Here is a 19,069-nt window from a genome sequence, read left to right as displayed (position 1 = left end):
AATATTTATTGATTTATTTCCAGAACTCCCCCCCCCCCAAAAAAAAAGGGATGGGGAAGCAAATAAATCTAGTGCTTTTCTTTTTAAAAAATTCCCCGTCCGGCAGCCGAGATGTCATTTGAAACTTTTTTTGTAAAAAAAATAGGCATTTAATTAGCCGGTGTGTGTATGTGGGTTGCTCCGGAACAAAACCCTGCTGGGAGCCTTTGGAGCGACGTCTTTCCAAAAGAGGCGGTCAATATGCAAAATTGATGACTACACATTCTTTGTCGCTGGCCCATTGTGCGACGCTTGCTTATGAAGTCTAATCCAATCATAAATTGCACCCCCGGACCAATGAGAGAGCCCCGGGCTAGCGATGAATGAAACTCAAGTGGAGAACCCCATTGTTGAAGCTGTCACTTTTGAAAACGCTTTAGCGGCGCTGACCACTATAAAACCCACCAGGCAGGAGGCAGGGCAAGGAGAACCCTGCCAGACTCGCTAGGTGGATCTTGCAAGGAGGTGGCAGCGGGGGAGAGGGGCAAAGAACACGAAGCGGGTGTTTTTTTTTTTTTAAAAAAGAGGAAATAAAACCATTCCAAGCCGAGGTTTGTCCTTGGAAACTTAGAAAGGAAGGTGCCTTCTCTCGGGCTCTTGCCTATGCCATGATGTTCCCAAGCTTGATCGCTCCTCCCGCGGTGTATCCGAATCTCTTGCGGCCAACGCCCACTCTCACTTTGCCTCAGTCGCTGCAATCCGCTTTTTCCGGCCACTCCAGCTTCTTGGTGGAAGACCTCATACGGATCAGCAGACCGGCCAGTTACCTGCCCCGAAGCAACGCCCCTCCGCCCAGCATGTCTCCTCCCAGCTCCGGGGTCAACACCGCAGGGACTGACACCCTCACCTCCGAGGTGGTCACTTCCAGCCCTTCTGGGACTAGACGGGGCTGCTCCTCTCAGACCTCCGCCTCTTCCGGGAACGATGCCACTTTCCTGAAATTCGGGGTCAACGCCATCCTGTCATCCACGCCCAGGACAGGTAAGCGGCCCCTCCACGCTCACAGTTTCTGGAGAAGGCTGGCTCCTGGAGGAGAGATTCCTGGCGCCCGGGAGCAGTCTGCCCAGGTTTGCTCCTGACTTGAAAGTCCTCCTTGGCCAGCAAGTCTTCACCAGAGCGCTGCAAAGATCCTCGGAGGATGGGGGGAGGAATGGTGGAACACCGATAGGCAGGAGGACTTTTATCGCCCCAAGAGGGCTGAGAGGAAGCCGTGGCATTGCGCAATCCTGGCACAAACCAGGTGTGCTGCCTTCCCTCCCCCTCGAGTGATTGGCTGCTATTCCGGTGCAGGTGATTGGCGGAGAAGCTACCTATAAGGTTGTGTTTACTGCCTCTTCTTCAGTGTCTGGGCACTGCCATAAAGAGGCAGCAAACTTGACTGAGCAGAGAATTAATGGCTTTGGAACCATTTTCTCGGGGTGGGGGCCGCTATTTTTAGGTGGTACTTTGCTTCCTATTTCCGCTGTTCCTGGGGCAATGCACTGGCCTCTAATATGCCTTTTCTTTCCGTAGAGACTCCCCACGCATTGATTCAGAACGTCCCTCCCAAGACCTTCTCTTTCCCCTACTTCGAAGGATCCTTCCAACCTTTTCTCAGATCTTCTTATTTCCCAGGTAGGTCGAATTTTCGCCGAGCCCTTCTTTTCTCACCCTCGGTCCCCCAGCCGCCTCCCCACGCCACTCATGGATTGCTTAGGCATAAAAAAGCGAGTTATATCTCGCAGTCTAGCGGAGGGAGGGGAGTGATCCTCCAGTTCAGAGGTTGGACGGGCTACAACATTCAGGAATCAGTCGCGCCAATTTGATGCCCTATTTAGCACAAGTGGTGACTTGCATGACATTTTCGTTCCCGATTTTCTCCCTCCCCTGCTCTACAAATTAGCAGGGATTGTCATGATCCGAATGTGAGACGGTGCCTTTTTGACAGAGAAGCTGCCGGCCTCCTCTCCGGGGCGATGGTTTTCCCACAGAGTCGCTGTGCTCTGCTCCTGACCGCCAACAAAAGTTTCAGCACCATGACCAATTTGGTCAGCTCCCTCCGGGCAGCCACACACAGACCGGGCGCTGACTCGACCATGCTGCTGATAGACATTTACCAGCCATGGGCTAATTTCCCATTAAGGGTCATTCGCTCTGCCAACCTTTTCACAAGACCACATGGAGCGCTCCCTTGTTTGGAGACTTCGGTGTGGCCGAAGCCAACTTCCTCCTGTCCAGAATCACAGCAGAGAATAGTACTAATTCATGTCCCCGCTACCCTTTTGCTGCCAGGTGTCCCGCGAATACATTATTGTATTAATACAAACCACCTTTCTTGCACTGTATCTAGCACCTGGTTGTGGGGTTGGGAGCACCTGATGCTACAACACTGTTACAGCAACGCAGGTGTAGATCTTATCCCTGAATGGGAGGCCCCTGGAAGCCCTACCTGAGCTCCTCTGAGCCCTATACAGAAAGAGAAATACAAAGGACACCTTGGTAGGCATTTATTTTCCTTACCTGGTAAAATCTTAATCCTTGTTTATTTTTCCTTCTTAAAGGCAATCTGTATAGTTTTAACTTGGTGTTTTTATGCAGTGAAACATTCACAGCTATGGAATGGTTCTTATATCCTTCACCTCACACATCTACACCAGTCTTCTTCTCCTGTCCAGTTGATGAGATAAAAATGTGGGTGTGGGGGTATGATCCAAATAATCAGAAATACATCATGAAAGTAACTCCAGTTCTGAATTCTATAGTGAAAAGCTAAAATTAACTTTAAAAAAAATAACTCCACCAACAAACTGTTAATATGTTTTGTTCCAAAAGCCAAGAGTTCCTCCATTCAGTCTTCTGATAATGGAATTTGCTTCCTTTCTCCAGCATTTGAATGGCCCAACAAAAACAACTTGAGCCATATATATAGCTTTTCATGTCCATTTAATGAAAATGATTTGGGGAAGGAGAAGATTGTGTCATCAGTATTCTTCCCCAGGAGTCTGGCATGCAGTTGTGTTTAGTTTGAAAGTGTAAATCTCTTTTGTTCCAATAATATATGGCTTTAGCTGCTTGTCCTCAGTCTTTTTCTGTTAGTTCATTACTACACAATTACTATTCACGCTTCATTAGAATCTCTGTTTCTCTTTGGGAGTTTTTCTTTCCGCCTTAAAGGCAAAACTCTGCCCTTTTTATCATACCAATTCCATTGGGAACCGGTCAATGTGCTAATTAGCTGTTACTTTTTCATGTCTTAGAGTGAATTCTGCAAGTTTTGTAAGGAAAGGCTGTGGGAGGAAAGATTTATATACAAAAAAGATGAATGCTGATTGATCAAAACTTGCATCTAAAAAAAGACTTTTTTGTTCAAACCAGAAAAGTCCCTCATTTTCATCTGGCACATAATAAAGTGCTTGGTATGCAAAAAAAAAACCCTTCTAAAAATCAAATACTTGGATGAGATAAAGGTTTATTATTATTATTATATCTCAGTCTTCCTGGCCTTTTCTTTTCATGAACTTTGAATGAGGTAACAAAACAGTCCAAGTATAGATACATTCACTTGATGTAACTAAACCTAATCTAGTTACCACTGGCTGAAAAGAATAGTTAAGTTAAGCGTAAACTCCCTTTTATCACTTCAGGTTTATAGGTGCTGATCTGCTTGAGTCAGAAAAGTTTACAGAAGGAAAAAGAGGAGGGAGTGAGAGAGAGAATCAGAGCTAGTGGTGAAAAAGCCACAGGCATTCTAATCAAAGAGGGATTTGCCTCTGACTTCAATGGGATATGGACTGCATCCTTTGGAAGCTGAACACTCATGGCTCCAAGTCCCCTGTTCCTTGACTGATTCAGCCTACAGTGCCTATTCTTCCTTTTTTACAGCCTCTTCTGTGGTGCCCATCCCTGGCACATTTTCTTGGCCTCTGGCTGCCCGAGGGAAGCCACGCAGAGGAATGCTCCGCAGGGCAGTCTTCTCAGATGTGCAGCGCAAAGCTCTGGAGAAAATGTTTCAGAAACAGAAGTACATCAGCAAACCAGACAGAAAGAAGCTGGCAGCCAAGTTGGGCTTGAAAGACTCTCAGGTAACTAGTCATTCTTGTAACCAATCACAGATAATATGTAACAGGGTGGAAGGAAGTTGTTGGAGTGGTTGTTTGCCCATCACTTCCTGGAGGCAACAAAGGCAGTTGCTGAGATGCCCAGTTGAACAAACAAGCATGTCCTTGACCACAACCCAATTAAGTCAGAATAGTGAGATTTAAGGCAGGCTGGTTGCATTGAAGCCAATAGAACTGGTGTCCCCTTTTGGCAACATTTTACATGAGAACAATTCCCACTGGTTTCACTGGAACATTTCCAAACAGAGATGTCATCTGGAACAATTCCTCTAGGAAGGACCATTGAGCTCAGAAATACTAGCCAGTGGATATTCTTAGGGCTGATTAGAACTCAGGATTGTAGCCTTATGTTGGTGAAAGACTAATTTCCCCTGTCTTATATGCATTTGGCATGAAGAAAGTCCTGCTGTTTTCAGGTTCAGGGGATCCTGTGTGTTTAGCAGTAGGGACTGTGAAGATCAGGGCTCGTGCCTCAGTGGTATAGCAGCTGCTTGGCATACAGAAGGTCCCAGGTTCAATCTTCAGTTAAGAAAAAAAGGGAAGATCAGGTAGAAGGTGACATGAAAGACCTTGGCCTGAGACCCCTTGAGAGGCACTGTCTGTCTGAGTAGACAATACCGACCTTGATGGTCTGAGACAGCTTCATGCATTCACTTATGTTCACCTACACTGTCAGCACAATCATAAGAAGCATTACACACTTCTGAGTCCACTGAAGTCCATGGGTATGACTGCTCAGAAACTGCAGTGTAAATGCCCATATGGTAGCAGCTTTAGAGTTGACTCCTTGTGTCTCTTCACATATAGCTTGCAGACCCTCCCATTTTCGTCACAGCATTACAACTCTTGATACCCATGGAAATATGATAAACTAGAATTCTGCACAGTAAACAGCTGCACAAGATTGCCATAGAGAACATACTTCACATGATGGACTTCAAAGCTGATACAACACAGATAGTCATAGCACCTTGCAAGCTTTAATGTTCTTTCTCATCTTTTTGCATAGCTGATGAACAACACATTTGAAGCGGTTTGCCCCAGTAAAAAAAATGTTCTGCACTAATGGACATTTCTGAATTGTCTGTAAGGGCAGCCCCACCTAGAACTCATTACAGTCAGGGCTTCTTTTTGAGCAGGAACACACAGGAACGCAGTTCCGATTGCCTTGGCATGGTGTGTGTGTGTGTGAGGCCTAATATGCAAATAAGTTCCTGCTGGTTTTTTCCTACAAAAAAGCCCTGCATGAAACAATGGTGATGTCAAGGTGTGTGGCCTAACATGCAAATGAATTCCTGCTGGACTTTTTCCACAACCCCCCCCCCCCCCCCTGATTACAGTAGTCCATAGTATGGAGCAATCTGGCCAGACCATATCAGTCTAAGAGAACTTATAAAGAATGCACTCTAAACACCTGCACCAGCTGGTTTCTCTCATAATAAGAATGGGTTCAAGGGCACTCCACAAACTCTACATGATCTGCCAGTAGTAAATACTCTTCTGTGGACACTCAGCATACATATCCCAATGCGTAAACTATACCCAGTTAGGAAACTGCTTTGTGTAGGGTTCCTGGCCTTGCGGATAAAGCCTAAGCATGCTTGGTTCGTACAGTGTAGGTGCCATGAATATGTGATACTGAATGCTCTTAGAGGGGCTCATTGGACAAATCTCATTGCCCTCTGTATGCCTACAGATGGTATTCTAATAAAATATACATACTGTTGTCAGTCATAAGCTTACTATATTGCTATGTACAATATGAGGATAGCAATAATAGGACTACCATACAGGATTGTTGTAAAGGTTATGATATATATGTGAAGCACTTAGAACATTTAAAAATATAGTACAAATGCTTCTTATTGCAGCCTAATGTGCCTTTAATCCAAACACTTTAGTTGAAACCAGCTGTGAAGTGGGTTGTAAAGAGTTAATACAAACTATTGAAAATTTACACAGATTAGGAGAATGGTGCACTGCAGTTCCTTGGGGATGTGGCTTGCTTCCAACCAAAGAACATTCATGTGAAAAGAAATCCTGCTCAGTGTCACTTTATTTGGCTGAGTTTACCTGCTGGGTTTTTTGAGCTTAGTTACAGTTGGCAAACAAGATCTCACTATTCTGGGCAAGAACCTCTTAATGGATAAGGCTAGCAAAGTTTTAAACTGTTCCTCATTTTCATCATAGCTAATTAATCTGAATGGTTAGGCATTTACTTTCTTAAAAGTGAGACTAAAGTCAAAGAAAAGAAAAAAATGCAGACAGTAAATATAACGTTTAAATTCTAGAGAGCAGAAGAAGGGGAAGGGATGTTTGCTAAAAGTGCCAGAACATTCCAAGTAAAAAGGTAAAGGTAGTCCCCTGTGCAAGCACCAGTCATTTTTTACTCTGGGGTGACGTCGCTTTCACAACGTTTTCATGGAAGACCTTTTAGGGGATGGTTTGCCATTGCCTTCCCCAGTCATCTACACTTTCCCCCCAGCAAGCTGGGTACTCATTTTACTGACCTCGGAAGGATGAAAGGCTGAGTCAACCTGGAGCCGGCTACCTGAACCAGCTTCTGCTGGGATCGAACTCAGGTCATGAGATGAGGGCTCCGACTGCAATACTGCAGCTTTACCACTCTGCGCCACGGATAGCATCTACATCCCAAGTAGAAAACTACTAATTAAGTGAGAGGAGAGTATCAGTAGAGGGGGGCTGCACTAGGAAGATGAGCTTTCCAAGGGGATGATTTGTAATCGAACACAGCAAGAATGGGAGGAAGAATGAAGGAAAGGGATGCTGTCCCTATGATCTGCCCAATGTGGTTTTAAAAGTGCAGTCTTCTGAGTTAGATGCAGAAGTTGTAAGGGATAGCCTTTCAATTAACCCTGGGGGGTAGATTGGGGGGGAGGAGAGAGAGAGAGAGAGCTCTAAGCACTACAGTTTACTAGCTCTTCAGCTCATGGCAATGTGGCAAAGATTTTATTCCGAAATGATTCAGTCCAAAATGGTTCTTTAAGGTTGGTGTGAGTCATGTATATGTGTGCTGTAATACTTGACAAAATTTGTGGTATATTTTTTAAAATTCTAGGTGAAGATCTGGTTCCAAAACAGAAGAATGAAGTGGAGGAACTCTAAAGAAAGAGAGCTCCTATCATCTGGTGGCTGCCGAGAACAAACCTTACCCACCAAATTCAATCCTCATCCAGATCTCAGTGATGTAGGCAAGAAAGGTTCTGGGGCAGAGGAAGAGGAAGAAACAGCATCCCTTTGCCCATCCAGCCCCAGGCATACCTTAACTTATCATCACCAGTCTACAGATCACCCACACCTGAGAGAGAGGCTGGATTCCCAGATGCTTCCTTCTCCGACCCATTCCTGCAGCCCCAGCAAACCATCAGACTTCTCAGACTCAGAAGACGAAGAGGAGGAGGAGGAAGGGGAGGAGGAAGAAGAAGAGATCACAGTCTCATAGAGACTTCTCTTCTTTCTATTCCAGCAGGGGACATTGCCAAGATGTAAATAAACAAAGAGCTATTTAATTGAAGAGGTGGTGTCCGTCCACAAGTCTGCATGGTTCACATATGCAATGTACTGTTGATCTTGCATCCACATCTTTACCATAGTTAGAAAAACCTTTGCCATTCAGAGCTTCCTGATGATATTGCTGACCAGCCAGCCTCTTTGCACTTTTTTCAGTGGAAGTTATAAACTAAAAGGTCAATTCAAAACAAAACTTTGTTTTGAAAACCTCCTTGTTAGAAAACATTCAGTTAGTAATTAACTTACAGGAGAGTTCAAGTAAACTTCAGGATGTATTAATTTCCTCCAAAGGACTTGGTGGTATTCCCAATAAACCAAATTCTTGAGATTGGCTGCTATACCGGTAACATCCTCTAGGCTGCCGACGATCAGTGTTCTGAGCTCTGCCACTCACAGCCTACAGTTGAATACAAACGGGACAGGGCTACATATTGTTTCTGGCCACTGCCATAAATCAAAATTTGAATGTTTTACATTAGTTCATTGATCTCTCTTGACACCACACCCACATCTGTCCCCAGTTCTTTGCCCATCCTCTGTTTTGTGTCTGCTGAAGCTGTAGTGTGGACAAAGAGAAATGGGCCACACCTCTTTGATTTTTGATTGAACTTTGCTGTCTTTGCACAGCTTTTATAAACTGTACATTATTTTGTACTCTTACACGGTATGGATAATTTTTTTACCAAGCCTACTGTGAATATACAGATGGACTTTGCTATATATGGACGAAGGGAAGGGGTGGGCGGTTGGAGTTATTTTGTAATTTCTTTAACTCAAAGAGAAGTTTAGCGGTTTAACTGTGTAACTTATAAAATCATTGTTTATTTTTTACTGTATGCAGATTTTTTAATATGTATATATAACAGATGAAGCAAATGCCAAATAAAAAAGAGTGAAAGGCTGATTTTTCATGCATTGATCTAAGTTGACTTGGGCCACGATGCTGGCACACTTCCACCCTAAGGTTTCATTGTGTTTCAAAATATGCATGCTAGTCCCAAGGAAATGAGCCAATGCTCCTGTATTTTGTAACTGCTATAGTGATGCTCCTCAGTGAATTGGAGATTATTTCAACAACTGAAGAGTTTTTGCATGAGAGCAGCAGGCAGCATTCAGGATAGCAGCTGGCCATTAACAGGCCCTGTGCTAGGGGTTCTGCCACTCAAGGCAGACTCCTGTGCTGTGCCCCTTCCCCCGCAAGCTTCCTTTATGGAGTTTATCGCGCTCATGTGGCACAATTACATCACCGGAAGTGACATCATCATGCAGGCCAGCGAGCGGGGGACGAGAGAGTGACGGGCAGCGCACAAGAGTGCTGCTATGTTGCCACTTTCCCCTGTGCTACACTCTTTGGAGGCTTCCTCTGAAGAGCGTAGTGCACTGTGCAGTGCGCCTCCAATCCTGCCTTCAAGGCAGGCTCAGAGGAGCGTTCTGCATGGGCAAGGGGGAGCCTGGTGGCGTCCCCAGGCGGGGTAGCACCCTAGGCAGCCGCCTACATTACCTACTCCCATGCACCAGTCCTGGCCATTAACATGTTAACACATTTTGTTTCCTAGTTTGTTTGAGTTAGGGTCCTCATGGGTAGATCATGCATCATTTAAAAACCACCTACGTTTTGAATGTTAGTACTGCCTTCGGCCCTATGCAGTTAGTGCCATTCATCAGTCCATGATTTTCATAGTATTTCTGCATGCTCACAATATGGTTGCAGTACCATTTCCAGTGGCAGATGGGTACATTTGTGATGTGGTTTAGCACATCTGATTAACATGGATCACTCTTAGCTTGGGAGTTAGGAAGGAAAATAGCTGTCGCTAGAATACTGTGGAGATAATAAGCCACACAATTTTGCACACTCTCTCCTCACCCACACTAGCAGCATAGCATACTAGAGCCACCCAAGGAAAGTCCTTCTTTTGTCAGTTAATCCCCATCCCCAAAGATGTGTTGGGTGTATAGCAGATGGGGAAGAGAAGGAGTGAGCTACAGGAAAGTACTGCAAGAACCCACATGCACAAACCATTCACAGTCACAACAGAGTTTAGACTGATTTCAAGTGTTCAATAAAAAAGTAATCTTTCTGAGCATTCAAGAGTGCTGCTCTTATTTCTGATCAGATTGTAATTCAAATAGGAATGGTTGTCCGTCTTGGTTTAACATGCCCATAGAACTCACTGTATTAGTGATTGGATAGGACGCCACAGTCAATGCTCTGTTGTTTGATCACAGGAGGATCATTTTTGGAGTTGAAGAGTGTGGCTGTGTAATTTCTTGCCCCTGAAGAAGGATTGTATATATAAGTTCTACTCACTTCTAGTAACATTCTTGGGTACATCTTAATTCTGCAACAAAAAATTGTGAAACGACAGCTCTGTTTCGACTTTATCCAAGATCCAATTCTGCCCTTCCTCCTGGGAAACATTAAAAAAAAATCAAAAACCATCCATAACAGGAGAGAGAGTTGCCAAGGATTGTTGACCATGTTAACATTCAATCTCTACTGGCCCTGAACACTGCTTCAGATGACAGATTTCCACACTTTTGATTGTGTGATTTGGCAAAAGTGTGCAAAACAACTCAAATTTGGAAAAATTTTATAGGATTTTGTCAACAATACCTTGTTTGAAGTGTCCCATCTGATTCTGACTTCACTAATCTCTTGACCAGCCTCTTCTGCTAGTGAGGACCAATAATGGACCACACAGTCTGAAAGAGCAGCCACACAGAAATGCTCCCACAAACAGAATTCTGAGCTCTGAAGCAGATAGCATGTGCTAGATGAGGCACTAATTTTCAAGCACTTAACTGTCAATGAGGAAAGGCATTCCTTCAGTGTTTCTTGTGTAAGCAGAAAGACTAGAAAAAGACTGTGGCAGCTGCTTGCTCTAAGTAAAATTTCTTGTATTCTTTACTTGAGCAGATGTTGTGCAGCTGGAGAAAGAGAGAGAGAGAGAGAGAGAGATGACGATGATGATGATGATGATGATGATATTGGATTTATATCCCGTCCTCCACTCCGAATCTCAGAGAGGCTCACAATATCTTCCTCCCCCACAACAGACACCCTGTGAGGTGGGTGAAGCTGAGAGGACTGTCACAGCAGCTGCCCTTTCAAGGACAACCCCTACCAGAGCTATGGCTGACCCAAGGCTATTCCAGCAGGTGCAAGTGGAGGAGTGGGGAATCAAACCCGGTTCTCTCATATAAGAGTCTGCATACTTAACCACTACACCAAACTGGCTCTCCGGTTTAAATATCTCATGGAGAGCACAGCAGTTTACCACATGGAGTCTACTAGCTGTATGCATATACACATATATAATTTTGTAAGGAGGGCTGCCAACTTCAGGTTGGAAAATTCTTGGCAATTTGGGGGTGTAATTCCCCTGGAGAAAATGGCAACGTTGACCCGTAGACATTATAGCATTTTACCATGCCAAGGTGCTGCCTGGGGTATAATGCCATAGAATCCACCCTCCAGAACCAGCTATTTTCTCCAGAGGAAACTGATCTCTGTCAGCTATAGATCAGTTATAATTCCAGGAGATATGCATGCCTGACCCTGGAGGCTGGCAACCCTAGGGGGAAAGGAGGGGGGGGGAAACAAAATTAATTACTCAGGGACTCTCTCAGATGGGGAACTATTATGCCTACCAAATACAGTTGCCAGCTCTGGGTCTTGACATTCCTGGAGATTTGGGGGTAGAACCTGGGGAGAGGAGGAACCTCATCAGACTAAAATGCCATATGGTCCAACCATCAAATAGCCTCCAGGTGGGGCCTGTAGATCTCCCGCTTTTACAACTGATCTCCAGCTGGCAGAGATCAGCTCCCCTGAAGAAAATGGCTGCTTTGAAGGGTGGACTCTGTGGCATTGTACCATGCTGAGGCTCCTCCGCTCCCCAAAGTCCACCATCTCCTGGATCCACCCCCAAATTCTCTAGATATTTTCCAACACATACTTGGTAACCCTACCACCAAAGCAGCCTATTCTCCAGTGGAATTGATCTCTGTGGTCTGATGATCAAAGCCCCAGCAATCTAGTGTACTGTCTCTTTAAATTTCCCATTTCCTCTCCTTATTCACAATACTATGTCTTATTGAATCCAGGCCTTTAAAAAAAAAAAAAAAATCAATTTCACTTAGGACATTTGACTGGACCCTTTCAAACTCAGAAGAAAACAGCCATTTTCTGTTCATAAGAAGGGAAAGCCTGCTTATGCGTATGTGTCCCACAATGGAATTTTCCTGCTGCAGAATAAAGCACAGCTTCCCTTTTAGTGTGTGGGAGAAATATATCCTTCAGTCTTGCCTTTGGCTCTAGGAAATTGAAGAATGATAAGAGGTAACATTAATGTGTGCCTGAGGAAAGAGGCTGGAGCCCCCCCCCCACTTATAAGCTTCCTTGCCCCAAGAAAACCAAACTTCTTTCAGGCTCCGGTCCTATATATACTTGTTCAATATTCTTATTGAACATAACTGTATAGGATTGCATCATTAGTAGCATTCTGCCCATGCTTTTTGAAAATTAGGAGAGCATTGGATTCCTGAAAGTCTCTTTTGTGAATAGGGTTGCCAAGTCCAATTAAAGAAAAATCTGGGGACTTTGGGGGTGGAGCCAGGAGACTTTGGGGGTGGAGCCAAGAACAAGGATGTGACAAGCATAATTGAACTCCAAGGGAGTTCTTGCCATCACATTTAAAGAGACAGCACACCTTTTAAAATGCCTTTCTTCCATAGGAAATAATTAAGGATAGGGGCACCATATTTTGGGGCTCATAGAATTGGACCCTCTGGTTCAATCGTTTTGAAACTTGGGGGGTATTTTGGGGAGAGGCACTAGATGCTATACTAAAAATTTGGTGCCTCTACCTCAAAAAATAGCCCCCCCAGAGCCCCCAATACCCAAGGATCAATTTCCTATTATTCCCTATGGGAATCGTTCTCCATAGGGAATAATAGAGTGCCTAGTAGACATTTCCCTCCCCCCCCCCACTTTCTAAAGGGGGGGAGGGCCTCCAAACTAGGGAATCCCCTGCCCCCTCCCTCTCACACACACACACTTACCGGATCTTCCTCCGGACAACTCTACTTCCTCTGAAAACGAAAGCAAAAGAAAGGGAGGGGCTGTTCTCAGAAGCCCTTTCTGCTTCCTGCCCAGCCTTAAAGGGGCAGACATTTTGCAAACGGCTCAGGAGCTCTACAACATGAAGCCTAAAGGTATGTTCTCCCCCCCTCCACCCCCCACCCCCGCTTCCAGAGTTTTGAAGAGCGGGAGATGAGGCTGCGAACCCAGAAGTCTCCCGCCAGAGCGGGAGGTTTGGGAAGCCTATTTGTGAAACCAGCAACACTTAACCTAGCTTTTTGGGTTGGCTGTAGTAGTTAATTGCCCAGTGAAGAGGGAATATTTCCAGGGCTTTTTTTGAGCAGGAATGCACAGGAACGCAGTTCTGGCTGGCTTGGCATCAGAAGGTGTGGCCTAATATGCAAATTACCTAAACAATGGTGCTAAACAATGGTGATGTCAGGGTGTGTGGCCTAATATGAAAATAAGTTCCTGCTGGGCTTTTTCTACAAAAAAGGCCCTGAATATTTCTATATGCAGCCTAAGGTCTTCCTGCTTTGTTACTATGTAATATGAAAAACAACTTCTTGAGCTAAAGATTCTGGGGAGCTCTGGGTCAGACTGAGGCCTGAGCGCTCATATCTTTTTCCCCTACAAACCTTATTCTTCTGATTAGTGTATTGTAAGAAAGGGGGGGGGGGTGGCGCAAAATTTCTTTCCTGAATTGAGTATGTCTTCTGTAGCAGTGAGCTGCCTCCTGCAAAGGATTCCCCTTTAATACAACTGCAACCGTCTTCATCTGCAGTGTTGCAAGGGAGAAGGATTGGGACTGACCCATAATTTGTGGATTTGCTTTTGTTGGTTGGTTGATTTATACTATGTTTTTGTCTTGTTATGAGGTGCTCGGAGTCCCTTCAGGGAAAAAAGCAGGGTATAAATAAATGTGTCTTGTTATTTGCCTTCAGAATTTGCCGCTATAGTGTTTTTTAGTGTATGTGTGTGGGGGTTTTTTGTTTGTTTTTTTGTCATAAAAGTGCTTATTTAGTTCTTTGCTGGTTATTTTAGGAATGGTAGTTGTTCTGTTTTTATATGTTGCTAGTTATTACTGCTGCAAGTTGCTTTATGCACAAATTTCTGCTAAGGGTGACAAATCTAAATATTTTAAATTAATACCTTGAGGATTCAACAAAATGTTATGTGCTGGATGGGCATTTTGTATTAGAGGGGGAAACTATATAAATCATAACATATGAAAGAAAAGGTAACTCATTACAGGAAAGATTTTCAATGATGGAGAGGATGCAGATATTTTTAAAAAAAAAAACCGTGTTTGGACTTGAATGTGCTAGTATAGCTATTTAGTGGCCAAAACACATTTCGATCTACTTTGCTGCCATCTGGTGGAATTTAAATTACTTTTCTCAGATTTGCAGTATGATGCTACTGAAGTCCTGCTGATCTCAGTGTACAAGTAAACTATGTGCTTAAATCACTCCAAGTGAAATCAAGTGTGTAACTCTGAGTGCTCATGCCCTTAATTAATTGTGTTATTCTGTGCTTTTATTACTTTGATATAAAACTGAAATAGCTATGTAGATTGGTGGTGTAGGTCTGCAGCTCAAGGAGAGCCACATTCACAGTTACCATCAACCTAAAGAGTAACATGACTCCTGTATGCTCTTTGTGCCACCCTGTCCTACAAACAAATACAATAGTACCAGACACAGTGACTTATCATTGGGCATAGAGAAAACATCCTGGAAGTAAAAGTAAAAAGGTTTCAAGTCTATCAAAATAGCTGTCTTGAAGCAAAACAAAACACAGCATAGCAGGATCCAAACCAGAAAGTTTGAAAGAACAGATATCAGATAGAAAAGAGAACCTAACTCTCCACAGAGCACAACAGAACACTATCGCCCAGCCAGCTGGAAATCGGACACTGGTTTCTCTTCATATCACATATTGCTGGCCGTTACAGTAAAATACCTAAGGAACAGCATGTCTGTATTTGTGGCATTCCTGTTAGTGAAGATTTACCTCATTACATTCTTAATTGTCCATTGTACGCTCAATCTAGGGCAAAAATTCTCTCTGGGATATTAACTAATCTATATGCCTATTCAGATTCTGAGAAGATTGTATTTCCATTAGCTGATTTTGATGCCAATATATCTCATAGTATGGCATTGTATGCCCTAGCAGCGAAGAAATTACGGGCCAAAGCTGTTTGTACTGGTGCTAATTAACTACTGTTTTTATGGTTATTCTGTGATCGCCATATTTGTTTCTATTTTATGGTGTATTTCGCCCTGGTTTGTTTCACATGCGTTTTTTTGTATTTGCTCATATCTTTTGATGTATTTTTCACAATTTGTCTCATTTATATTTATATTTTGTTCCACCTGAACATTTTATCTGTGTGATTTTATCTGTGTGACTTAATATGCAATGAGGTCCTACTGAGCCTTTTCTACAAAAAGCCCTATGTAAAACAATGGTGATATCAGGGGGTGTGGCCTAATATGCAAATGAGTTCCTGCTGAGCTTTTTCTACAAAGAAAGCACTGGTGGCTCTTTGTGAAATCAGGCATTATCAGAAACCGACTGAACTTCTGATCCACAAACTTCTTCCCAGCGTTTGGTGCATGAAATTGCTCAGGACTTCAAAACAGATCTGTGTTTCCAGAGTGCAGCTATTAGTGCTTTCAGGAGGCAAGTGAGGCCTACCTGGTTGGCCTGTTTGAAGACACCAGTCTGTGTGCTATCCATGCCAAACATGGGGGTGTTTCCATTAGCCACAGTGTATTGTTGGATCCCTCTGTCTGGGGCAGTGATGCTCTGTGCTTGGGGGAGGGGGGGGAGCAACAGTGGGAGGGCTTCTAGTGTACTGGCCCCACTGATGGACCACCTGATGGCACCTGTTGTTGTTTTTTTTGTCACTGTGTGACACAGAGTGTTGGACTGGATGGGCCATTGACCTAATCCAACATGGCTTCTCTTATGTTCCATCTCTGGCATAAGGCTGACATGGGTTGCCAGCCTCCAGGTGGAGCCTGGAGATCCTCCACATTTCCAACTGATCTGCTGGCAGAGTTCAGCTCCCCTGGAGAAAATGGCTGCTTTGAAAGGTGGACTCTATGGCATCGTACCATGCTGAGGCCCCTCCCCTCTCTAATCCCCATCTTCCCCCAGATCCACCGCCAAAGTCTCCAGATATTTTCCAACACAGACCTGGCAACCCTAGCAACATCTCAGGAAGGCTCACAGCTTACCTGTCCTCTAGTTCATGCAACGGCAGCTGTTTCAAGGTGGGAATTACCTGCCAACCACAAAGCCCATGGGGTGGGTGCCACAATGGGCAACAGTGTCCAGAAGAGCCACAGGTGGCTTCCACGATATTGAATGGGCATCACTGATGTAGATGCAGCACAGAGACAACATGATCACCACTAGTTTGTCATAATTTATATGGCATATGAACAATACAAAATAAGTTCCAATCCTTATTTTGCTCATGACAATAAAAATGGCTCTTCAGACCAACAAATCTGAATAAATAAGCATCAAATTTATTGAATCATGAATAATTTAAGACTGGTACAATCATTAGCCTCCATGACACAGGACAGGGGAGGAGGAATGGGGCAAGGCAGAGGGAGACATGATCTCAAACAGACCATTTGGAAATGCCAATCCTAAATGATAACAGAAACTTAAATAGGGAGGTGGGGGGGAGGAATCATACTGTACACAAAATACTCAGTTCCTAGTTTTTCTCTTTAAAAATGGCTAGAAAAAAGTCATCAAAATGCAGCACTTGTAATCAAATATTTACATTTTTATGTTACAATGAAAAAATGTACATCTTAGAGAACGTTTCTCATAAATGGTTCCACTGGAAACAACTAGATCAAAACAGCAACCTTCCATTTAATAGCCACATTTTTTTTGCTTTTTTTTTCTTTAAAAGAGATTTGTCACATTTAGACAAAGATTCAAGACACGGAATATCAAAATTTTTAACATCATCAATGCAATTGTGTAGGATGGTGTGTGGGGAGTTGTTTTTTGTAAAAAAAAAAAAAAAGTAAAAGGCTAGCCAAATCTTCCCTGTCTCTGCACCATCATTCTAAAAACTAAAAATATGTATCTCTCTGTTCTGATTTACACAAAGCTTGGCAGTTATGAACAAGGACATTTTCTGTGCTTCCAATTTATAATTAAACATGACTGTTGCATAGAGTCTTGTACTTATCTTTAAAAAGTACATTATGCCAACTTTGTAGAGGGTAAAAAGGCAAACTGGAAGCAATATAAACAAAATGTTAGGTCAGTCAAGAAAGAGGGTTGATTAGACTGAAAAGATGAGCTAGGTTACAAATATGCATAACAGGCAACCCTGCTTCCCGAAGTTTCAGAAAGAACTCTACAGTTGTGTGACAATTAAAAAGGACAAAAGTATCTCAAAGTTAAATATTTTTCAGTGACCCAAACTAGGCTCTACGAGAGGATAAACTCCTTTGATGTGTATGGCAGAAAAACAATACTGAATTCTGATCATAGTTTTCATACAACCTCAGTTTAATGTAGTTGATATTTCAAAATGCATGGTTTAGCAATATTTCTGAATTGCAACAGAGTTCACTGAAAGGTGATAGGGCAACTGAGACTTCAGTTGTTATTTTTCTGAATCATACCGTTCCTGTGTCTTGATATCTGTAAATACATAATCCAGTTGTACTTTTGTGAAGAAACAAGGCTTCTGCATAAGAAAATTTCCCTAAGAATTTCTTTGGAAATGTCAGTTCTACATATCTTCTGGCATATATATAACTGTCAGTTCCTTGAAATAACCAATTCAGTCTTTGACCTATCTACAAAATACATACATCTAAAAAGAATCACTGGATAAAGACAAATATGCAATATTTCCTTATGAACCTCATGCTGCATGTTTCTGTAACTCAAGTGAATGTTCATTTATGTATCAGGTTGTCAAGAGTAACACATTCACACATATTCACTTGTGGTGAGGATCGTCTGCTTAGAAAATACACATGAAGGAACTCTGATAAACTGGACCCAAATAGATAAAATTTAACAGCATTGATTCAGTTGCATTATTTAGCCCTTCGGACACAAGCTTGAAGACTGCTTATCCAGTTGCTTTCTACCACCAGAATAAGGAGGAAATGTGTGTATGTGTTTGGGGGTAAGTGTTTCCTAAACTTACTGTTAGAAAAAAAGACATGTATGCAAGCAGATGTTCCCCCAAATTCACACGGGGAAATACCTTGTTTAGAAAGAGCATTCATTCTTCTAGTCTCCAGACAAGCAGAGATTGTATGTAGTTGCTACCAATCATATGAGTCTGGTTATACCTTCAGGCTGTCTTCAAGACTCTGAAGCCATGAAGAAGGCATTATAACATCCTAAGACTTCCCCAGTTCCACTGGTAACAGGTTTCCCACAACACAACACCCATGAGGTTCAAATTGCAAACTGTTAAAAACAACCAATTTAAGAACCAGTCACACTAAGTTCTGCTCCAAAGCAAATGGTCTTTTCCCACTCCACTGTTATTGGAATTGTTTCCATGGATGAATATATAAAATAATTATATTTCAGTACAAGGAATTTCAGGTGTATTTTTAAAGAAAAGTTTGACAGCAGGAACCCAGTTTTCTTTTATTGGGAGAATAAAAATATATTATGACAGAAAGCATATTGTTGGATGAAGTTCAAATTTTGTTTTTGGCTGGTGTAATAAATCTATTCAGACTTTTTTAAAAAAAGTGGTACAATTGTCCCAGACTGTACTACATCAGAGAGCACATGGCTGAATGCTACTGAAGCAAAAATTCCTAGTTGGTAGAAATCTAGCAAGCCAGGGAGAGCTAGGCTAGAACTCTTCCACATTAAGAGAATTTTTGATCAAACCTGTGCTCCATGATCAGTGCTGGGAAGCAGAAGCCTTGGTGTGCTGAATCCTGTATCCCTTTAGCTTCATTGCCTTGATTTGGGAATCAATGTGGTAAATTAGTTGGCTTTAAAAGTGGATTAGACAAATGAATGTAGGATAGTTCCATCAATAGCTGTTAGGCAGAATACTTAAATGGGACCTCTATTTCTGAATGTCAGTTGGGAGGGCATTGGACAGGGTCCATCTTTATGATCCTGTTATGGGCCTTCTGGGTATCTGACAGCTGCTTTGGGAAACAGGTACTGGACCATAATCTGATCCAACAAGGTCCTTCTTCTTATTTTCAATAATCAAATTAGAATGAAGAAACCTTCTTCTATTTTATTAATGGGAAACAGTCGAATGTGTTTCTGA

At 42.9% G+C, this 19,069-nt stretch overlaps 1 protein-coding gene across 1 annotated transcript; it reads left to right on the top strand.

Moving 5' to 3' along the window:
• Positions 1–619: 619 nt before the first annotated feature.
• Positions 620–8,571, top strand: DBX1 (developing brain homeobox 1). Its single transcript, XM_060262921.1, has 4 exons — positions 620–1,020; positions 1,552–1,653; positions 3,901–4,100; positions 7,216–8,571. The coding sequence occupies exons 1-4, from the start codon at positions 648–650 to the stop codon at positions 7,597–7,599; spliced, it is 1,059 nt and encodes a 352-aa protein (XP_060118904.1). The 5' UTR covers positions 620–647; the 3' UTR covers positions 7,600–8,571.
• Positions 8,572–19,069: the final 10,498 nt, after the last annotated feature.

This window comes from Heteronotia binoei, chromosome 21, assembly GCF_032191835.1.
Source record: "Heteronotia binoei isolate CCM8104 ecotype False Entrance Well chromosome 21, APGP_CSIRO_Hbin_v1, whole genome shotgun sequence".
NCBI classification, from domain to species: Eukaryota; Metazoa; Chordata; class Lepidosauria; order Squamata; family Gekkonidae; genus Heteronotia; species Heteronotia binoei.
This window is presented reverse-complemented; position numbering and strand designations above follow the sequence as displayed.

What these genes read in the sequence shown, in the direction of transcription:
- DBX1 (XM_060262921.1), top strand. Translation starts at nt 648, where the DNA reads ATGATGTTCCCAAGCTTGATCGCTCCTCCCGCGGTGTATCCGAATCTC. An exon ending in GTCATCCACGCCCAGGACAG is followed by an intron (nt 1,021 to 1,551) that starts GTAAGCGGCCCC and finishes TTCTTTCCGTAG; the next exon opens with AGACTCCCCACGCATTGATT. An exon ending in CAGATCTTCTTATTTCCCAG is followed by an intron (nt 1,654 to 3,900) that starts GTAGGTCGAATT and finishes CCTTTTTTACAG; the next exon opens with CCTCTTCTGTGGTGCCCATC.